At 25.0% G+C, this 18,617-nt stretch overlaps 3 protein-coding genes across 9 annotated transcripts; 1 reads left to right on the top strand and 2 right to left on the bottom strand.

Annotated features, from left to right (window-relative positions):
* Nucleotides 1–5,822: 5,822 nt before the first annotated feature.
* On the bottom strand, nucleotides 5,823–10,282 carry LOC126894156 (amidophosphoribosyltransferase-like). 7 transcript variants are annotated; one of them, XM_050664952.1, is made up of 9 exons: nucleotides 10,146–10,282; nucleotides 9,257–9,396; nucleotides 8,972–9,093; nucleotides 8,762–8,910; nucleotides 8,450–8,705; nucleotides 7,057–7,263; nucleotides 6,475–6,602; nucleotides 6,068–6,410; nucleotides 5,823–6,007 (listed from the first exon to the last, which is right to left on the bottom strand). In XM_050664952.1, the coding sequence occupies exons 2-9, from the start codon at nucleotides 9,388–9,390 to the stop codon at nucleotides 5,868–5,870; spliced, it is 1,479 nt and encodes a 492-aa protein (XP_050520909.1). In that variant the 5' UTR covers nucleotides 9,391–9,396; nucleotides 10,146–10,282; the 3' UTR covers nucleotides 5,823–5,867. The 7 variants fall into 7 exon arrangements, with proteins under 7 accessions (XP_050520909.1, XP_050520907.1, XP_050520910.1 ...); XM_050664950.1 differs by having other exon boundaries at nucleotides 10,196–10,252; XM_050664953.1 differs by having other exon boundaries at nucleotides 10,065–10,196.
* An 86-nt stretch (nucleotides 10,283–10,368) lies between these two features.
* On the top strand, nucleotides 10,369–14,274 carry LOC126894157 (bifunctional phosphoribosylaminoimidazole carboxylase/phosphoribosylaminoimidazole succinocarboxamide synthetase). Its single transcript, XM_050664957.1, has 8 exons — nucleotides 10,369–10,674; nucleotides 10,749–10,943; nucleotides 11,025–11,209; nucleotides 11,275–11,479; nucleotides 11,549–11,745; nucleotides 11,812–11,965; nucleotides 13,504–13,662; nucleotides 13,936–14,274. Exons 1-8 carry the CDS (start codon nucleotides 10,659–10,661, stop codon nucleotides 14,097–14,099), a joined length of 1,275 nt encoding a protein of 424 aa, XP_050520914.1. The 5' UTR covers nucleotides 10,369–10,658; the 3' UTR covers nucleotides 14,100–14,274.
* Nucleotides 14,275–14,914: 640 nt separating this feature from the next.
* LOC126894164 (uncharacterized) lies at nucleotides 14,915–16,766 on the bottom strand. The gene is made up of 2 exons (XM_050664973.1): nucleotides 16,511–16,766; nucleotides 14,915–15,233 (listed from the first exon to the last, which is right to left on the bottom strand). Exons 1-2 carry the CDS (start codon nucleotides 16,667–16,669, stop codon nucleotides 15,048–15,050), a joined length of 345 nt encoding a protein of 114 aa, XP_050520930.1. The 5' UTR covers nucleotides 16,670–16,766; the 3' UTR covers nucleotides 14,915–15,047.
* Nucleotides 16,767–18,617: the final 1,851 nt, after the last annotated feature.

Here is an 18,617-nt window from a genome sequence, read left to right as displayed (position 1 = left end):
ATTTTTTTCTATTTAATAATATTTATTTCAAACTTGCAAGTTGAGTTAAAAGTTATGGTAATAAATTCATTTTTTTTTTATTAAAACTTTCACTTTAAAGAACAAAAAGAAGTAGGTTCAAAATGATTACTTTTAACATATTAAAAATCAATAATAATTTGAAAATAATTAATTATAAAAATTATATAATATATAATTAAACTAATTACTAATCTGGATATAATTAAGGAAATAGGAGTTGATGTTGGGTTGGGTTGGTTACATTTTTAACTTTATAATGCTATAACTCATTGAAAAGTGTACGAATCAACACAATTTTTTTATGAGAAATAATATTTTTTAATAATCCCTTTTTCATTCGACATACTTTATCTTAATCAGGGTATTAATAAGAAACTAGCAGATAATGTAGCTTTTGTAATTATCCACCAATTTCTTAGAATTAAACACTATCTACTGATTTGCATCGAAGCGTTTCTTATGATAGTGATTTTAATATAACATGTTACTATATAAATAATTTCTAAAAAAAAGATTGTTAGTTTCTCCTGAATTAATAATGGATTTTTTTAATTAAAATCAAATTTTATAATACGCTGAACTGACAAATTGTGAGTACATCTTTTAAAAACTTTGTTTTGATTGATTCTTTTAGTTTGTAACGTAATAAAATTATCATGAGTATAAGGTCACAGGTAATTGTATTCAAACATTGCGCGGCGTACATCTGTAGGGTCAGTTACATATACACATATTTTTATTCATTATACAATGACACGACTTACGTCGCAAAAATGTGGTCGACACTGGTTTTGAGGGTAGAGACCCGTGGGCCGTTTATTAAATGAGCGACAACAGATTATTTTAACAAAAATAAAACAAACCGAAAAGATAAACACAGTAATAATAATCTTCGCATAATATCGCGGCACTTTCGCTGGCGTCGACGACGCGATGTTCGGCGTAATCCTTGGACGGCAAAATGGTTAGCAGCGTTGTAGGCGACGGTGCGCGGGTGCGGTTCGGCTGTCGACGTTGTCGCTTTCACAACGGGAGGAAGACTCTCGCACCATTTGCGGCGGGTCGTCGTCGGCCGTGCGGCATTTGCTGGACTTTGCACCGTAGCGTATAACACGCGGTGTTGGTCAGTCAAATACTCATAGTAGGGCGACGGCTGATAAAGGTGGCACGAGTCGCGGGGCATCGTGTATAACGAAGCGACGCGGGCCGTGTCAACATGTAATTTTACTTGCCACCTGTGATCCTCGCACATAATAGTAATATTGTTATTTGATCAAACAATAGAGTGAAAGTGCATGAGAAGATTAAAAATATTTAAGAAGTATTAACATGGAATTAAAAAAACTATAAGCATGAAAATACTCTTATGTGATATTTAATATACATTTATATGATATTTTTTACTTTAATAATAGTTAATACAATACAGTTATTAATATTTCATCAAACTAATATTATTTTGTAATTTATGAGTTACGATTCATTTATAATTTTATAATTTTTTTTATTATTTTTGTTCATTTATAAAATTAGAAATACTTGAAAAATTAGTAAACTTAGGTAAATTATTTGTTGTTTACAACAATCAAGGCATAAATACTTTTCAAGTTGTAAGTAATATATATACTTGACATGTTTTAGGCAACATAAAAGAGAGAATAAGGTGAATAGAAGATTGAGAACTTTAAGTTCCGGTACAGACAAAAGGTGCTCTAAGTATTTCAATTAAATTAAATATAACAATTAAATAAATCGCCTTTTTACATTTTTGATTGTACCGCACCATATTTTTGATCTCGTAGTGTTTAAAAAAGATTTAATGTATTTTCTTAAAATGAAAACTTCAAGTTTGTTGCAGCTATTTTTTAAAGTAATTTAATAACTAAATGGGAGAAAATAAGTTTTTCTAGAAAATACGAAATGTTATATACTAAGCATATGTATTAATTATAATAATATTGTTATACAAAAATTTAATATAGTTAATACTGTCGTAATATAATCGTCACTATTATTTATATGGGATAACACTAAAATACCCTGTTCATGTACTCAACAATGCTATCTTTTTAGTATTTATTAATATATTCTTTTTCATTTCAAATAGTCACCACTTCTATCCATAGAAGTGGTACATTTTAACTTGTTTCATTATACATTATATTCTTACAAGGACATGATCCTTTTTCGAACAAAAACTTAGATAGACATTTAAGAGAAATAGTCAAAAGACTCACACTGTTTAACTACATTGTAGTGTATGCGGTTCGATCATAAATCAATTAATAATTACTTTAAAAATCCTTCCTCACCAAAATAAAATCTATATTATTTTTGTCATCTTTGTTATTCTACTATTAATAGTTAAATGCATTGTATCAATTTTCGTCTCGCTTATAAAAAAACATGTTAATGTTATATATGTAAATGTCAAACTAATTTATGTTCTATTCATCTGTATTGATCTCTGTTTTTCATGCTTACTTATCAATAAACAATTATACTAAAAATTCGACAGTGACGATTTTTGGGGGTAAAAAAATATTATAAAAAGCCAGAGCAAACCCTTGCTCCTGGCTGTTCATTTCATGCTCCGTATTGGGCAGTTCATTTCGTGCTCTGTATTTGGGCTATTCTTTTCGTGGTCCGCATTACGCTCTTTTTTATCGTGCTCCGCATTAAGTTGTGCGAACGTAGTAATCGTCATTGTCGAAATTTTATGTGTTAATTTGTGAACTAAAAATCTGAACTTGTGTATTTTATTTATCATCTTCACCTATATCAGCACTAAGGATAATTATAAGAACCAGAGAATTTACCAGGTAAGATTTTTTACATCGTTATTTTATGACCCTCGAATTACACCCCGAATCAAAAGTAACTCTCACATACATATTTACACCGACAATAATAATCATTCTGACCCCTTTTAATTTTTAGAACACTATATTTTATATTTTTATTTTTGAGTTACGACAATACTATAAAAAGATTTCATTTATCTTAAGTTAGTTTAAAAGCGTTGTATTGCAAAACAAAAATTTTTTATTAAATTATATTTATATACAGAATTAAATATTAAGAATATTACTACTACTGTTTTGTTAAATAATGTATTTTTCTTAAAAATGTACTAATTAGATTTTGAGATATTTTTATCAACTATAACACATCTTAAGTTAATTATAAAAAAAAAAATATTCCTAAAAATAGGATTTTTTTTAATAGTTGTTGATTTATTAAACTCCGTTCAATGCATATTTTTTTATTATTTATCACTATTAAAAAAATTAAATAATATAATTTTTTCATTTTTCACCTTTTTTTTAAATTTTGATGGCATATATTCATTAAGTAACAAGCATGAAATACATATATATATATATATATAAATATATATACAGAGTGGCCCAGCACTCACTGACAACTTAAATAACTTTGATCCAGTGAATATTTTTAGCTGATTTTTTTTTTAAATAATAGTTATACGTTAGGTCTATAGCTATATCTCAATAATTATTTTTTTACATTTTATTAAAAATATTAATTTTTATAAATTATAAATAAAATGTAAAAAAAAAATATAAGACAGCTATTTTGTAGAGTAGAATTTAAGAAAAAATATCTTATTAATATTAAATAGTAAATAATTTGTAGCATCTTAAAGTTTGTGAAAATTTGTATTTTCATGTATTATTTTACGGTATTAAACATTGAAATACGTATTGAGAAAAGGACAGAAAGAAACACTATCTTTTCGTAAATATTGAATATTCTATATCGAAAATACTGGCAGTTATATATATATCTTAAATTAAAGCTTATGTAACATACTATACCATAAAAGAAATTTCAAACTTTAGTTTGTCTTCATGATGACAATGTATACCGTATTAAAATATGCTACTTGTGTGAAAAATTCTAGATTTTGTAATTAAAAATTACAATTAACTTATTATAGACATTTTTAAAATTTTTTTAACTTAAAAACTTTTTGAAAAATGTATGGATCAAAACAATTTTTTTATGATAAATACTAATTTATATACTTCTTTCATTCGACATACTTTTTTTTTTAAACCAGACCATTTCCCTTTACACAGAGTGGTTTAAAACTTAAAAATGCGTATAGAAAGTAGACTTTTTCAACTTAGTTTTAATTAATTATTATTTATTGATTATTCATACGTAATCTAATAATCAAACATAAATACTTGTTATATTAATTAGAAGAATTTTGTTATTATTTAGGCTATATATTCAACTCTTGCGATGATTTCAACTCTAATTACAGATTTGAAATCATCGCAAAAATGAGTTAGGAAAAGTATATTTTGGTCTCAGATGAAAAATCCTTGTAGACTAGTAAATTTATTTATAAATAACAAACAATTTTTTTTTTAAGTATTGTATCAAGACCTTCAAATTTTATATACGTTTGTCATAAAAGTAATAACTACTTAATAATTTTTTATAATTTCACCCTAAAAATTACAATACTACATTATTAAATATCAATTTCATACAATATTTAATTGCTATAATAAATATTTATACATATATTACACTTAAAAATCATAAAACTTGTAGTCAGGATATAAATAAGGAAATAGGAGATTATGTTGCATTTGAAATAATCCACCATTTTTTTTTAAATTAAACACTACCTACAGATTTGCATTGAAGCGTTTTTTTTAATGGTAATTTTAATCACTGTCAGATTAAGTCTATACTGGACCCAACTATTGCATTTCTCCATTGTGCCGCGACCCCACTGTGCTGAGTTTTTTTTTAATTTCATAATTAGTTTAACGAAGAGCTTCAATAGAAAAATTTAAATTTACATATTGTACTACTTAATAGGGAAATTTACACTTGAAAGATATAGTACTATCAGTATAATTTGGGTGGTTATCAAAAAATATGATTTTCAACATTTTCTTATAGTTTAATTCAGTTTATTATTCTCTATCTAATGATGTAGGCACAATAAATGAGATTTACCTAATTAAGTAAATTCCATTGTAATAACTTAGTTAGTCAATTATTGTAAACTAAGTACACAATAATGTTAACTTTATTAATATTAATACATCATTGACAAGCCTCTATAAAATATATTTAACAAAAAAGTATGATCAAAATTTTAAATGCTTGTTCAGATAACAACATTCCTGAAATTTTAATGATTTCTTTCACTTTAGACTATTTTGTTTTAATACATAACTAAATTATGGAACAATTAGCTACAAATAGATAATATTGATTATCTTTAGACATATTGATGAACAATGTTGATCCTTTAGGAACTAGATATTTATAAAGACACACACAAAAAAAATAATAATAATTTAACAACACTAAATATATTTTTTAATAATCGAAGCTTATATTGATTTGACCTGTTCCATAACAAAATATTCTACTCAAAATGAACAACATAGTAATAATATTGTATGCATTGTTATAAGTTATGAGCACATAAAGCTAAATTAATGTAATTTCATCTATCTATAGATATTATTTATATTGTATAGATACAATATATAGATAAATACTATATAAACCATCTATTTATCTAATGTATTTAAATGAATATTATAAAATTCATCATAAATTCAACATTATATAATGAACAATAAAAATTTATTTATAAGCTACTTTCACTAAGTTTTAAATTTTTTAATCAAAAAATTATAATCTATTACTCAAAAAAATTTTTTGGATTAATAAATTTAAAAATTATTACACATAATAAAAATTTCTCAATTAAATTTAAAAGGAAACAATGAGACGAAGAATTAAATTTGTAATAATACTTTATTAAAATAAAAAGTTTTTTTAATTTAAAATGAAAGTTCTTCAGGATATTCACCTGTAAGACAAGCTGTACAATGTCCAACTTCTATTGAATTTTTATTTGGCATTTTATCAATTACTGCTGCTTTTAGACCTTCTACTGATAAATATGCCAAACTATCAGCTCCTACAATTATAACACATATTACTTGATTTAAATATCAAAATTTAATTTGCAAAATATTACCTATATGTTTGGTTAATTGCTCATTTGTCATTTGATTGGCAATGAGCTCATCTTTAGTAGGTATATTAATACCCATGTTGCAAGTATATTTTAGAGGCGGAGAAGCTACACGAATATGTACTTCTTTAGCACCCGCATCTCTTAAGAGTTTTATAATTGGACCCATAGTATTTCCTCTCACAATAGAATCATCAATGAGGATCACTCTTTTACCAGCTACATTTTCTGCTATTGCTCCAAATTTTTTTGCAACGCCTAATTTCCTCAAACGAGCATTTGGTTGTATAAAAGTGCGACCTACATATCGATTCTTGTATAAAACTTCAGAAAATGGAATTTTGGACTAAACATTTATTTAATAATTAAGAAAGTATTATGTAATGTTCATAAAAATGTTTATATAATACTTCATTAGAAAATCCATGAGCAGCTGCTGTTCCAGACTCAGGAACTGAGCTTACAATATCAGCTTCTACTACACTTTCTTTAGCTAACATTTTTCCACATCTTAAACGAACTGAATATACCATTTGACCTTCAACACAAGTGCAAGTAAGAATATATGTATTAATGTTACCTAATGTTGAAAGTTAAAATAACAAACATTGTTTAACATACAAATGCATATAAATTTTACAGAGAACAATTTTACAATATTTCCACAGAATTATATAAAACAGAACTATAAAAAAAATACAAAATAATTGTATATTAAAAACAAATAAAATACTAGTATTTGTATTTTAAATAAAAGTATAAAAATTTTTTTTTAATGGACAATTAAATAATATTTTCTTGTAATATAAAACATAGGTATTTTAGGAACCAATAAAATGAGAACAGAATAAAGAAAAAAAAATTTAAATGCTTTACATGCTCATTATATATATATGTTAATACTACAATTACTAAATAAAATACTTTGAATAAGCAAAACATTGCCTTTATTGATTTTTCAGACTTACTAATTAATAATTAAAAATACTTGCCTTCATAAATAGTATCAGGTCTGGCAAAATAAACATACTCAAATATACAAAAAGCTTGAGGACGATTATCTGGTCTATTCATAATAGACACTGTTTGAAAGCCTTCTCTTGTTAATTCAACTATTTCTCCAGGATACACATCTCTTATATAACGAGCTCCAATCGATAAAAACCCACAAGATTCAGATGAAACAACCCAGCCTTCTTCTGTTATAATATAAATAAATGAAGAATGATAAATCTTACTACAGTAAATAATTTCAAAACAAATAATTTATGATTATTATGCAACTATTATGATTTTATTATGATGTTGAAAAAATTACTTAACAATGTCCAATTTATGAATGTGTTGAAATTTTCATGGATTGTCATATTATTTGAAAAGCTTGAGGATTTATCCATGTTTGCAGTTGATTGCTGACGTTTCTGACTCATTTCAGAGTCCGAAACGTCAGCAATCAACTGCAAACATGGATAAATCCTCAAGCTTTTCAAATAATATCCAATTTATTAAAAGAGCTTAACAATGTCATTTTGAAAAAATTATTTCCGAAGATGAGAAATTTTTTTTAGTACACTGCATTTAAAAATTATATTAGTGCCACCAGCCTTTTTCAACATAAAATTAAAATTTTTACTAGGTCTGCCCAGAGACAATTCAAAGATACCTTAAACATTTTGATGATATCTGATGATTTTTGACTGAATTATGAGATTTTTTTTCTTTGCACTTCAGGCTACATTGCCAGACAAAATTTAGTGTTACTATTTTAATTTAACTTTATAATGAATATTTTTTTTTGTAATAGTCTATATTTAAGCAATAATTTATCAATTAAATAACATTTTATAGTGAATAACTAGAAATAAATTAATTTAAAATCTAAAACTAAAAAAAAGAGATTTTATTTAATATTATTAACAAACCTAGTAGAAGAAGATTGATATTATGTTCTACAATCATTTGGACAGTAAACTTCTAGCATTTGAGCTACATGGGAGTAATTTAAAGGCACCAGTAAAAAATTAGTTTACTTCATATGCTATATAATGTAAAATTTATCTGCCAATTGGACAATTATCAGTAACAAAGAACAAAAATATATAATTAATGTTAATGGGAATTTATTGGACCTAAAAAAATTATGATTTATTTATTATTACTAAATTATCCAACAAAAAGATTTTGCTATTTGAAGTGTTATACTAAACACTCCAAATGTAATAGTAATCAAATTTCAAATATAATTGATGTTCAACTTTTCAAGTGTATAACATATTAATACATAGAATAAACAAGATAATTATAAAAGTGTTCTTCTCCTAATTATTCATAATTAGTAACTTAGTACTTATATGTACTTATTAATAAAATATAAAAATAAATTACCTTTATCAGATTGTGTTAATGACATTAACTTGCCAATACATAAAGGTCTATTACCATAAGGGTCTCTAACACCAAAAATTCTATCTTTTTCCATTATAACAAGTGAATAAGACAATCTGGTTAGCTCCATAAAATGTCTTATACGGGCAGGCCAATCAGGACCATCAATTTCAATTTCTGGAGGATTTAAGCAAAGTGCTTGAGTAATTAATTCACTGTCTGAATGAGTAGAAAGACCAACTCCTCTTGCTAGTACCTAAATTACAATAATCAGAAAACATCAAAAAATATTTTATAAAAATGATTCTTTACCATTCGTCTTAATTTTCCGGCATTAAATAATTCTCCATTATGGGCTACAGCTAGAGCACCATGAGCAGAATGAACCACAAATGGTTGACAATTTATTTCCTCAGAACCAGCACTTGTAGAGTACCTTGTATGGCCAATACCAAGATTTCCTATGTAATTTCATAATAGGATTACTACAACTTAAAATTAATCATAATAATAGTTTAAAACCTTTAAGTTTTTTAACAGCATCATCATTAAAAAGATTGCTAACCAAACCCATTCCTTTTTTAACATTGAACTGAGTATGATTGTCTCCTACACTCATTGCAATACCAGCACTTTCTTGTCCCCTAAACATTTAATTTTTCTTAAGCTTAATACTTGATAACATATACTTTAAGTATCATTGAAAAACAAAATTATATGTTATAAATTAATAATACAGTTTATATAAAAGCCAGTCTTATAAGATCCAACATACACCAATGATTAAAATCAAATAATGGCAAGTACCGATGCTGTAAAGCTAACAATCCAAGACAAATAACTTGGGAAACATCTGTATTGGTAGGCCAAGGCCCTGAAGCAACACATCCAAATACACCACATTCATGGCGTAATTCTCTATCATATTCTTCAATAGACATGCTGAACTGAAAAATAATGAGAAAGAAAAATTTTAAGTAATAATCATCAAAAGAATATTTTTCACGCGTTTTATTTGAAAGATTACTTTAACTAAAAATTAATATATGGATAAATATTTACAGACATATAGAATCTGATACCAAAACTTCACAGCTATTTTTTTTTTTTTATTATTTGGTAATTAAAAAGAAAGGTAACATTAAATGTAACATGACTAAATCTCCAACAATAAGCTTTTAAATAATGTTCTAATGGCCTATAGATATTTATGATAATAAATCTCATGTTTGTTTTATTGATAAATAACCCGAGACCACATAACAAATTAATTAATTTGACCATGAACTAAGTTTATCAAAATTAACGAAGATGACGTCCATTAGTTCACGGAATAATGAGAATAACTCAATTTAAAATAACACTAAAAATGAAAGAACATATATGGTAAAAATATTATATGATAATAAACCGAAATATCAATATTACGATTCCATGATATATACTTTATTTTATATTTTGATATTAAACTTAAAAATAAAAATTCATCACATATATTTCAATGATAAAAAACATAATAACGAAATAATAAAAACTATTTTTGACTAATAATTTATTCTAATTCCGTTTAAATGTTGTTAAAATGAAAATTTAATTAAATACTCTATAAATTTACAAGTTTATTTAAATTATGAACTGCGACTCGTAAAAACAATTTTCATTAAAATACATCAATGAGGATTAATCAACATTGTACCTAAAAAAACTAAAGTCAATTCTCCAAAATACAAGTTTTGGAAAAAATACCTCTTGACCATCGGTGTAGCAATCAACACGTTTTTTTTTCATAAAGCGCGCTAAAATAGGACAACATGTAAGCGTGTTTACAAAATTTGAGGTTATTTTTTATCATTATGGTCTCTTCACACCTGTCGACCATTAATTTTTAATATAAAATTTTATATAATCATTAAGATCACAAGTGAAATGATAAAAAGGCGGGAGAAATTAGATTGAAATTTTAATTTATGAATATTTATCACAATTGCTGTCAATTCAAAGTCCAAAGTGTCTGTTTTAATCATATCTTGTGTAAATCTGTTCAATTATTGTTGTTGCACTGAATTGGAATTCAATAATTATTTGATTTTGTTCATTCCTGAAATCCTATTAATAATTCATAGTTTAAATTTAGTATTTCAAAAATACTAATAAATTAAAATAAATTATAACCTATCTCGTCTGTGATTGATTTTTTTTTATAATAAAAATGGCTCAAATATATGGTAAATACATTATGGAATATGCTTCTATATGTTTTTGTTATACAAACAATGATTTAAAATAATTTTTTTGATAGGTTTGAATTTGGGAAATGTTATTATTGAAGGAAAAACTAAAGTTGTTTATGAAATTTTAGACACTAAAAATGTTTTAATGGTAAGTAAAGATAGAATTACTGCTTGGAATGGTGCTAAAGGTGATGACATGGAAGGAAAAGCAGTTATATCTACGGACACAACAACTACTATTTTTAAAATCTTGAATGATCTAGGTATATTATTGGTCAACTTGTAATTTATTTGATTGATAACTTTCTAACTTTTATCAAATATAATTTTTTATTGTCTTTAAGGTATACCAACTGCTTTTGTTTCAAAAAATGGTTCATATGAAAATACATTTATTAGTCAAAAATGTGATATGGTTCCTATTGAATGGGTCACCCGGCGTATTGCTACTGGATCATTTTTAAAAAGAAATCCAGGAGTTAAAGAAGGTTATCGTTTCTCTCCTCCATTAATAGAAACATTTTTTAAAGTATACACATGTGCTATCATATAAAAATTTTCATAAACAATTTTATAAATTTATTTTAATAATAGGATGATAAAAATGATGATCCACAATGGTCTGAGCAACAATTATTATCTGCAAATTTTCACTTTGGAAATATTGTTATTAGAAATGCTGAATATGATATTATGAAAAAAATCACCCTTTGTGTCTTTGAAGTCTTAGAAAAATTATGGGCTGCTAAAAATGTTGCTTTGGTAGACATGAAAATAGAATTTGGAATCAATAGTGAAGGTAAAGTTTTTAATATATAAAATATTCTGTCAAATTAAATATTATATAAATATTAATTTGTAAATATAGGAAAAATACTTGTGGCTGATGTTATTGATAATGATTCTTGGAGGCTTTGGCCAAGTGGAGATAAACGACTCATGGTTGACAAACAAGTATACAGAAATTTAAGTACCGTAACTGCAGCTGATATGGAAACTATTAAAACAAATTTTAAATGGGTTGCTGAACAAGTTAAAAGTCTAACTCAACATCCTAATAGTTTGGTATTTAACTCTTCTCATTTTTACATATTTTTTTTTATCTATCAAATTATTGTTAATCTATTTTAGGTTGTAATTGTAATGGGTTCACCTAGCGATGAAAACTTTGGTAAAAAAATAGCACAATTCACACAAAATGTTATGGGTATAAATACAGAAATTAGAATTGGTTCAGCCCATAAAAGTACTCAGTTTGTTTTAAGTATGGTTGATAAATATGAAGGTATTTAAAATTTTATTTAAATAGTCTATTATTAAAATTTAAATGGTATGGTATACAATTTAGTACTGCACAACAAACAAATCTAAAAAAAAACCAAATTTTTGAACTTACAGTTTTTCCAACCATGTACATTATTTATGCAAACAGTTATTCACTATAAAAATGATTGATAATTCATTGTTAGAGGGACAATGTAGCTGATTCAGTAATGCAGTAGTGCTTGATGCGCACTGCCTCGAGTTCAAAACTCATTCACAGGCGGCTTCATTTACCAAACGAGAGATCAGTTTGAAAATTGGAGTGCCTCCCTTTCTCCAGCTACAGACTAACCACCTGTCTTGGATTATCAATAGTTAAAACACCTCCTCCTTTGGGGGGAGGGCTCTACAACCCTAAATGATCTTATGAAGCATTAAAAAAAATATATATACAGGGTGATTTTTTTATCATAACCCACTCAATTACTTGCAGAATAATAATAATTTAAACATTTTTTTTTTCATTATCTTTAGTTACACATTATTCTTGAATTTTTAACTATGTAATACTTTTTAAGTTCATCCCTTATGCCTTGGAAGGGGGTCAACTTTGTTTTTTTAAATGGTAACACATATTTTTAATTTAATAAAATGTTTGAGTTTTTAATTTAATAGTAAATGGCATTTGAATTTTTAATATAACTTTATTAGCTTATTAGATATAAACATTTAAAGTTTCAAAATTTTGAGTTAATATACATGTATAATACACATGGGATTGTAAATACAGGTAGCTAATTGGATTTTTATGACATTGCTGTCTCAGTCACGGATTGTTTATTATCAATTATGATTATCAATAGATATACTTTCTGTATTGTCAGTTAGTGTATTTATAAACTCATAACAATGTGCCTTACTACAATTGATAATAACAATGCTGTGTACCTGCTAATATCGATGTTATAAAAAACCAATTAGCTACCTGTATTTGTAATCCCTTGTGTATTATACCTGTATATTAATTCAAAAATTTGAAACTTTAAATGATTATATCTAATAAACGAATTAAGTTATATTAAAAATTCAAATGCCATTTACTATTAAATTAAAAACTCAAACATTTTATTAAATTAAAAATATGTGTTACCATTTAAAAAAACAAAGTTGACCCCCTTCCAAGGCATAAGGGATGAACTTAAAAAGTATTACATAGTTAAAAATTCAAGAATAATGTGTAACTAAAGATAATGAAAAAAAAAATGTTTAAATTATTATTATTCTGCAAGTAATTGAGTGGGTTATGATAAAAAAATCACCCTGTATATAAGATACACTGATATTATTCATTTCTTTATAAAGGATTTTTATTCAATCCTTTGAGTTTTATTAACATATTTGTACCATAAACTTAAAATAATATAAAATACATTACACCCAAATAAAAATGATAACAATTAAGAATGAAAATTTGAAGTTTGAGATTGATTAATCCTTAAGTATTAATAGTAGAATCATCTATTAATGTTTGCTAAAATTTAATTTTAAATTATATTTTAGGTTTAAATATTCCAGTCGTAATAATAGCTGTTGCAGGACGTAGTAATGGATTAGGTCCAGTTATTGCAGGTTATACTAATCTGCCTGTTATAAATTGTCCACCTTTAAATTCATCCAACCTTAATCAAGATATTTGGTCTTCACTTAATGTACCATCTGGTAGTGTATTGTTAATTTATTTTATTTTCATTGGCAGTACTTAATAAATATCTGCAAAACCCTATCTTTATCTATATTATATTATTATATTAATGCTTAATATGAAAAACTCTTGTCTATATGTGTATTAAATATTATTTTATAATTCAAATACCATTATAATAGTATTTGAAAATTATATGAAAAGCTGTTAATTGACAAAAATAATTTTATATATTGTTAGATTTAAATGTAAATATTTGAAGTTAATTGCTTTATGTTAAATTTGTTTAGGATTAGGTTGTGTCACAGTTAGAGAAGAAGAAGGAGCTGCATTAGCTGCTTCTCGAATCATTGGTCTTAGTGATCCATTTGTGTGGTGCAAACTTAAAGCATTACAATTGAAAAATTACATTACTTTGATAAAAAATGATCAGGAAATTGTATCAAAATCTTAAAAAAAGAAAAAATACAAACCATTTTATCAATTCTTAGTTTTATATATGTTATTGGATAAATTTTTGTAAATTTTCAGATTACCAAATATTTTTTAAGTTTAAATTTAAAATACTTCAGACAATTGTTGTATAGTTTAAATTTATATTTGAATAAAGTTGATAAAAATTTGAATAATTTTTTTTTTTAGTGTGAACTTAAATTTTTTCTTATAAAAATCATAGATAACAAATTATTGTTTATAATTTGAGTTATCAAAAAAAATAAGATACATTTAAAAGTTATCTATAAATTTTGATAATTACAAAGAAGTATTTGAAAGTTGTTATAGAATAACTATTTTTAAACTAAATTTAACTGAGTTAGTATATTCATATACTTAAATATTCACTTTAAAAACGACTTTTGGTAACAATTAAAATATGAGTAAAAAAAATTGGTTTTCCTACTGTTTTTTTTATACAAATTAATGTAAATGAAATGGTTTGGACTAAATCATTTATTTTATTGAGGTTATAAATCTCATTTAATAGATTTAAATTTCAATCAAGTTAACCAAATTGTATCATTCAAATTTTAATGATTAGTCTATAAATTTGAACAACACTTCAACAATAAAAATGAAGATACAAATATTTTTTTATTTTTTGAAAATATTTTTTAATAGTAAAATTTTTAATAAAACCATTTTCAATATATTAAAATTTTCCCACGTATAATACCATAATTTACCAACTTCAAATATCTTCAAGAATTTTTTTGGTAAAATTATATCTGATTTAAAAAATGAAAGATAACTTAAAATTAACAAACAATACATGGTTTCAAATTGTTTATTTTTTTATTTACATACTGTACACGCTTCTTTATTTCTTAGTATTTTGACTGTTGGAAAACAAGACAATATTCTACATTTTTTAATAATAAAAATACTGTTCTTCTTGCTTATTTTATGGAGAATGAGAAAATGCTACATCTTTCTTAGTCAATTCCAAACATTTACGAGTTGATCCTATAAATAGTAATTTCATGTCGCTTCTATTATCATATAAAGGATCAATAGGTTCTTTCTCTTCAAGTTGTTCAAAAAATATAGCTGTCCCATCTATATACTTCCATTCGTTACAATGATATATCTGAAAAAATTGTACACACTATTTTTAAATTTTATTTTAGTTTTACACTATATAGATGATCCTAAACAGCTCAATTACTCGCAAAATAAATACAATATTGAAAAACATATTGGTCTTATTTAGTTTCATATATTTATTTATTTATCAGCTATTAATTATTTATTGGCATTATCCTTATAACTTATAGAAATCTCATTTTAATTTTTTTTAATGGTAACATATATATTTCCATTTATCTGTTATAAAATAATTTTTAGGTTCATCCCTTATATCTTATAGGGGTGTCAACTTTATTTATTTAAATAACAACACAAATATTTAACTAGCTTATAAAAATAGGAAATGATCTAAGAAAATGATAGGTCAATAACTACTTTGAACCAGTACATCAGAAATTATAAACATTTTTATATGTGGTTGAGAAATGTAAAATGATATAAATAGTCATATCGACAATAATTTTTTGTCATTACAATAATAAATTTATCAAACATTTTGATCCAGTAACAAAAATATAATTGATTTAACAATAAAAAAATCATCAACTTCATTATTATCTATTTTATAAGCTAATTAAATAAGTATGTTGATATTAAAAAAAAATTAAAATTACATGTATAAAAAAGTTATAAGGAAAATAATGCCAAAAAGTAATTAATAGCTGATAAATCAAGAAATATAAGGAACTAAATAAAGCAGACATTCTTTTTCAATATTGTATTTATTTTGAGCAGTTTATAATAAACGGATTATTTAGTATTTACTAATAAATAGGGCCAAAAAAAATTTTTTTTATGAAGGAAATATAGACATAATTTAATATATTTTTTAAAAAAGGCATTCATTATAAAAACTGATTTTTTGTATTTAAATTTAGAAGGTGTTTTATTTTGTATACAACCCTTATCATTATCACAATACCCTCTACCCGAACAAATTAAGATCAGCTCTGCCTAATGATTTGATGGAATTTTATACTAAACGTCACGTTTTCATAATCTCATTATGGCTAAAAGAACAAGTATGGGGCAAGACGTATGTCACTGTTAAAATTCCTAAATGGTAACCCATCTGGGAACAGTAAACAACACAGCTGAATATCAATGCTAAGACAGCAACTGAATGATCCACTGCACTACACCATGCCTATTTGTATACAATCTTTATTTTTTATTTGATTAGTAATCATTTCTGAATACAATTTTTTAATATTACATACTTTTCTCGCATAAATTTAACTTTTTAATTTTTCAGATTATTTTTTATTTCTAGATTACCTTATTATGTACTTGCAATATGGGAGACTCTGTATCTATTCCAATAATGCGTGCATTACTGTACACATTCAAAGCATTAAATTCATCAGGATTGTCTACAGTAACATGAATATAGTTTTCTTCTACAATTTCTTCATCACTTGATGAATCAACATCCATCCTTTAACAATTGATAAATAGATTAATTCATAATTTTTACATAGAAATTCAAAGTTAAGAGATGATTACAGACTATATAAAAAATGTTTTCATATAGTCTGTTACGAGTGTACTTAGTTATAATACATTCGTACCACCAGACAAGAACACAAATAACCAGATGGTTCCCATAAGAAGTTGTCTAATTATCGCACAGATGTAGCTATAGTCTTTGGCATTTATGGCCGGCTGACAATAAACTATGGAAATTGAATAACTCATAAAATACTAGGTTGTTTCATTAATAACTATTTATTGGATACATTAATAATGTATTTTTATTAATCTTTTCTCTTAAGTCCAATATTCTGATTGTTTATGTTTTTATATAAGGTTTTCTTTGGAAACAAAAAATCACATCACGATTTTTAATTAAATAAAAAAATTAGATAGTGGAAAAGTACCTATGACTACTCAGTATAGTATAAAGTTTATACTAAGAACTTAAAAGTTGTAGAGGTATAGATATACCTATTTCATTACTGTAATATTATATTATACTAACTTCCTGACTCATAAGTTAAAAATAATATTTACAAATAAAAATGTTATTTTCAATTAGTTATAGTTAATTTAAAAAATTAAACTTGTATATGTAATATACATAATATTATACATTTGTATAAAGATGGATAAGTTAATCGAAATAATTAACTTAAGTTAAGTAAGAACAATGTCGATAAATTAAAAGTTAAAAGTTACTAAATTATAAATTTACTAGCTTGGTTAAAAAATTAGTAGAGTTTTTTTTAGTTTTTAGTTTATAAAACTTTATTACATTTAAAATTTATTTTCGGCTAAAATCTCTTAAAATCATTTTTTTATTGATTGGTGATGCAAGGGAAAGCTAAAAATCAATTTTCAACAGATCAGGAATAAAATATTAATGATGACAAAAAAATTTTTCATTCGTTTTGTACATTTTGGTGTTTTATCCTTAAACTTTTTTATTTTTAAAACTAGTATTTAAAAAAAAAATTAGTTAAAAATCACATCGATTTTAGACAAAATTTAAATAATTATATTTATTGTTATATAAAAATAATATTTGGGATAAGGAAAAATTCGATTTTTTTAAAAATTAACACGTGTTTTAATTTAAAAATCCCAACACAGTGGGTCTTAGCATAGTTGGATCAAGTATAATGATATCTGACAGTGATTAAAATCACTATCATAAAAAATGCTTTGATGCAAATCTGTGGAATATTCCAAAAGCTACCTAATTTCCTATTTCCTTATTTATATCCTGATTACAAGTTTCAAGTCTGAAATATTTCTTTTTTCATAATAAAGTATATTACATAAGCTTTAATTTAATATATATAAAAGGCGTGTCAGTATTTCCGGAACATTTTCAAAAATTTAGTTGAAAAAGCTCTACTTTCTATATGCGTTTTTAAGTTTTGAAACCCCTTGTATCATGGGCGCCCACAGGGGGGGCAAGAGGGGGCGTTTGCTTCCCCCTGGAGTTTGGAAATACATTTTTAAAAATTATTACCAATCTGATTTCAATTTGTATAATCTGAAAATTTTTATTTAGTAATGACTCATGAATATATATAATAATTATATATATATATATATTTTTTTTTGCAATTTTCAGTTAATAAACACTTTATTTAATGTTACTTTTTGATATTTAATTTTTTTTGGCCCCCCCTGATAAATTTCCTGCGGTCGCCCATGCCTTATATTAAGGGAAATCGTCCAATCAAAAAAAAAGTATGTCGAATGAAAGGGAAGTATCTAAGGTTTTAGTATAAAAAAATATTATGTTGATTTGTTGATTTTTTAAAAAGTTATAGAAGTTTTAAGAAAAAAAGTGAAAAAAATGACAAAATTTACCAATTTTTAAATTTGTAATTTTTTTGAAGATTTCCCCCATTTGTGGGGAACGAGGGTAAAT

The sequence above is a fragment of the Daktulosphaira vitifoliae genome, unplaced genomic scaffold (assembly GCF_025091365.1).
Source record: "Daktulosphaira vitifoliae isolate Bord-2020 unplaced genomic scaffold, ASM2509136v1 Scaffold_1, whole genome shotgun sequence".
NCBI lineage: Eukaryota > Metazoa > Arthropoda > Insecta > Hemiptera > Phylloxeridae > Daktulosphaira > Daktulosphaira vitifoliae.
This window is presented reverse-complemented; position numbering and strand designations above follow the sequence as displayed.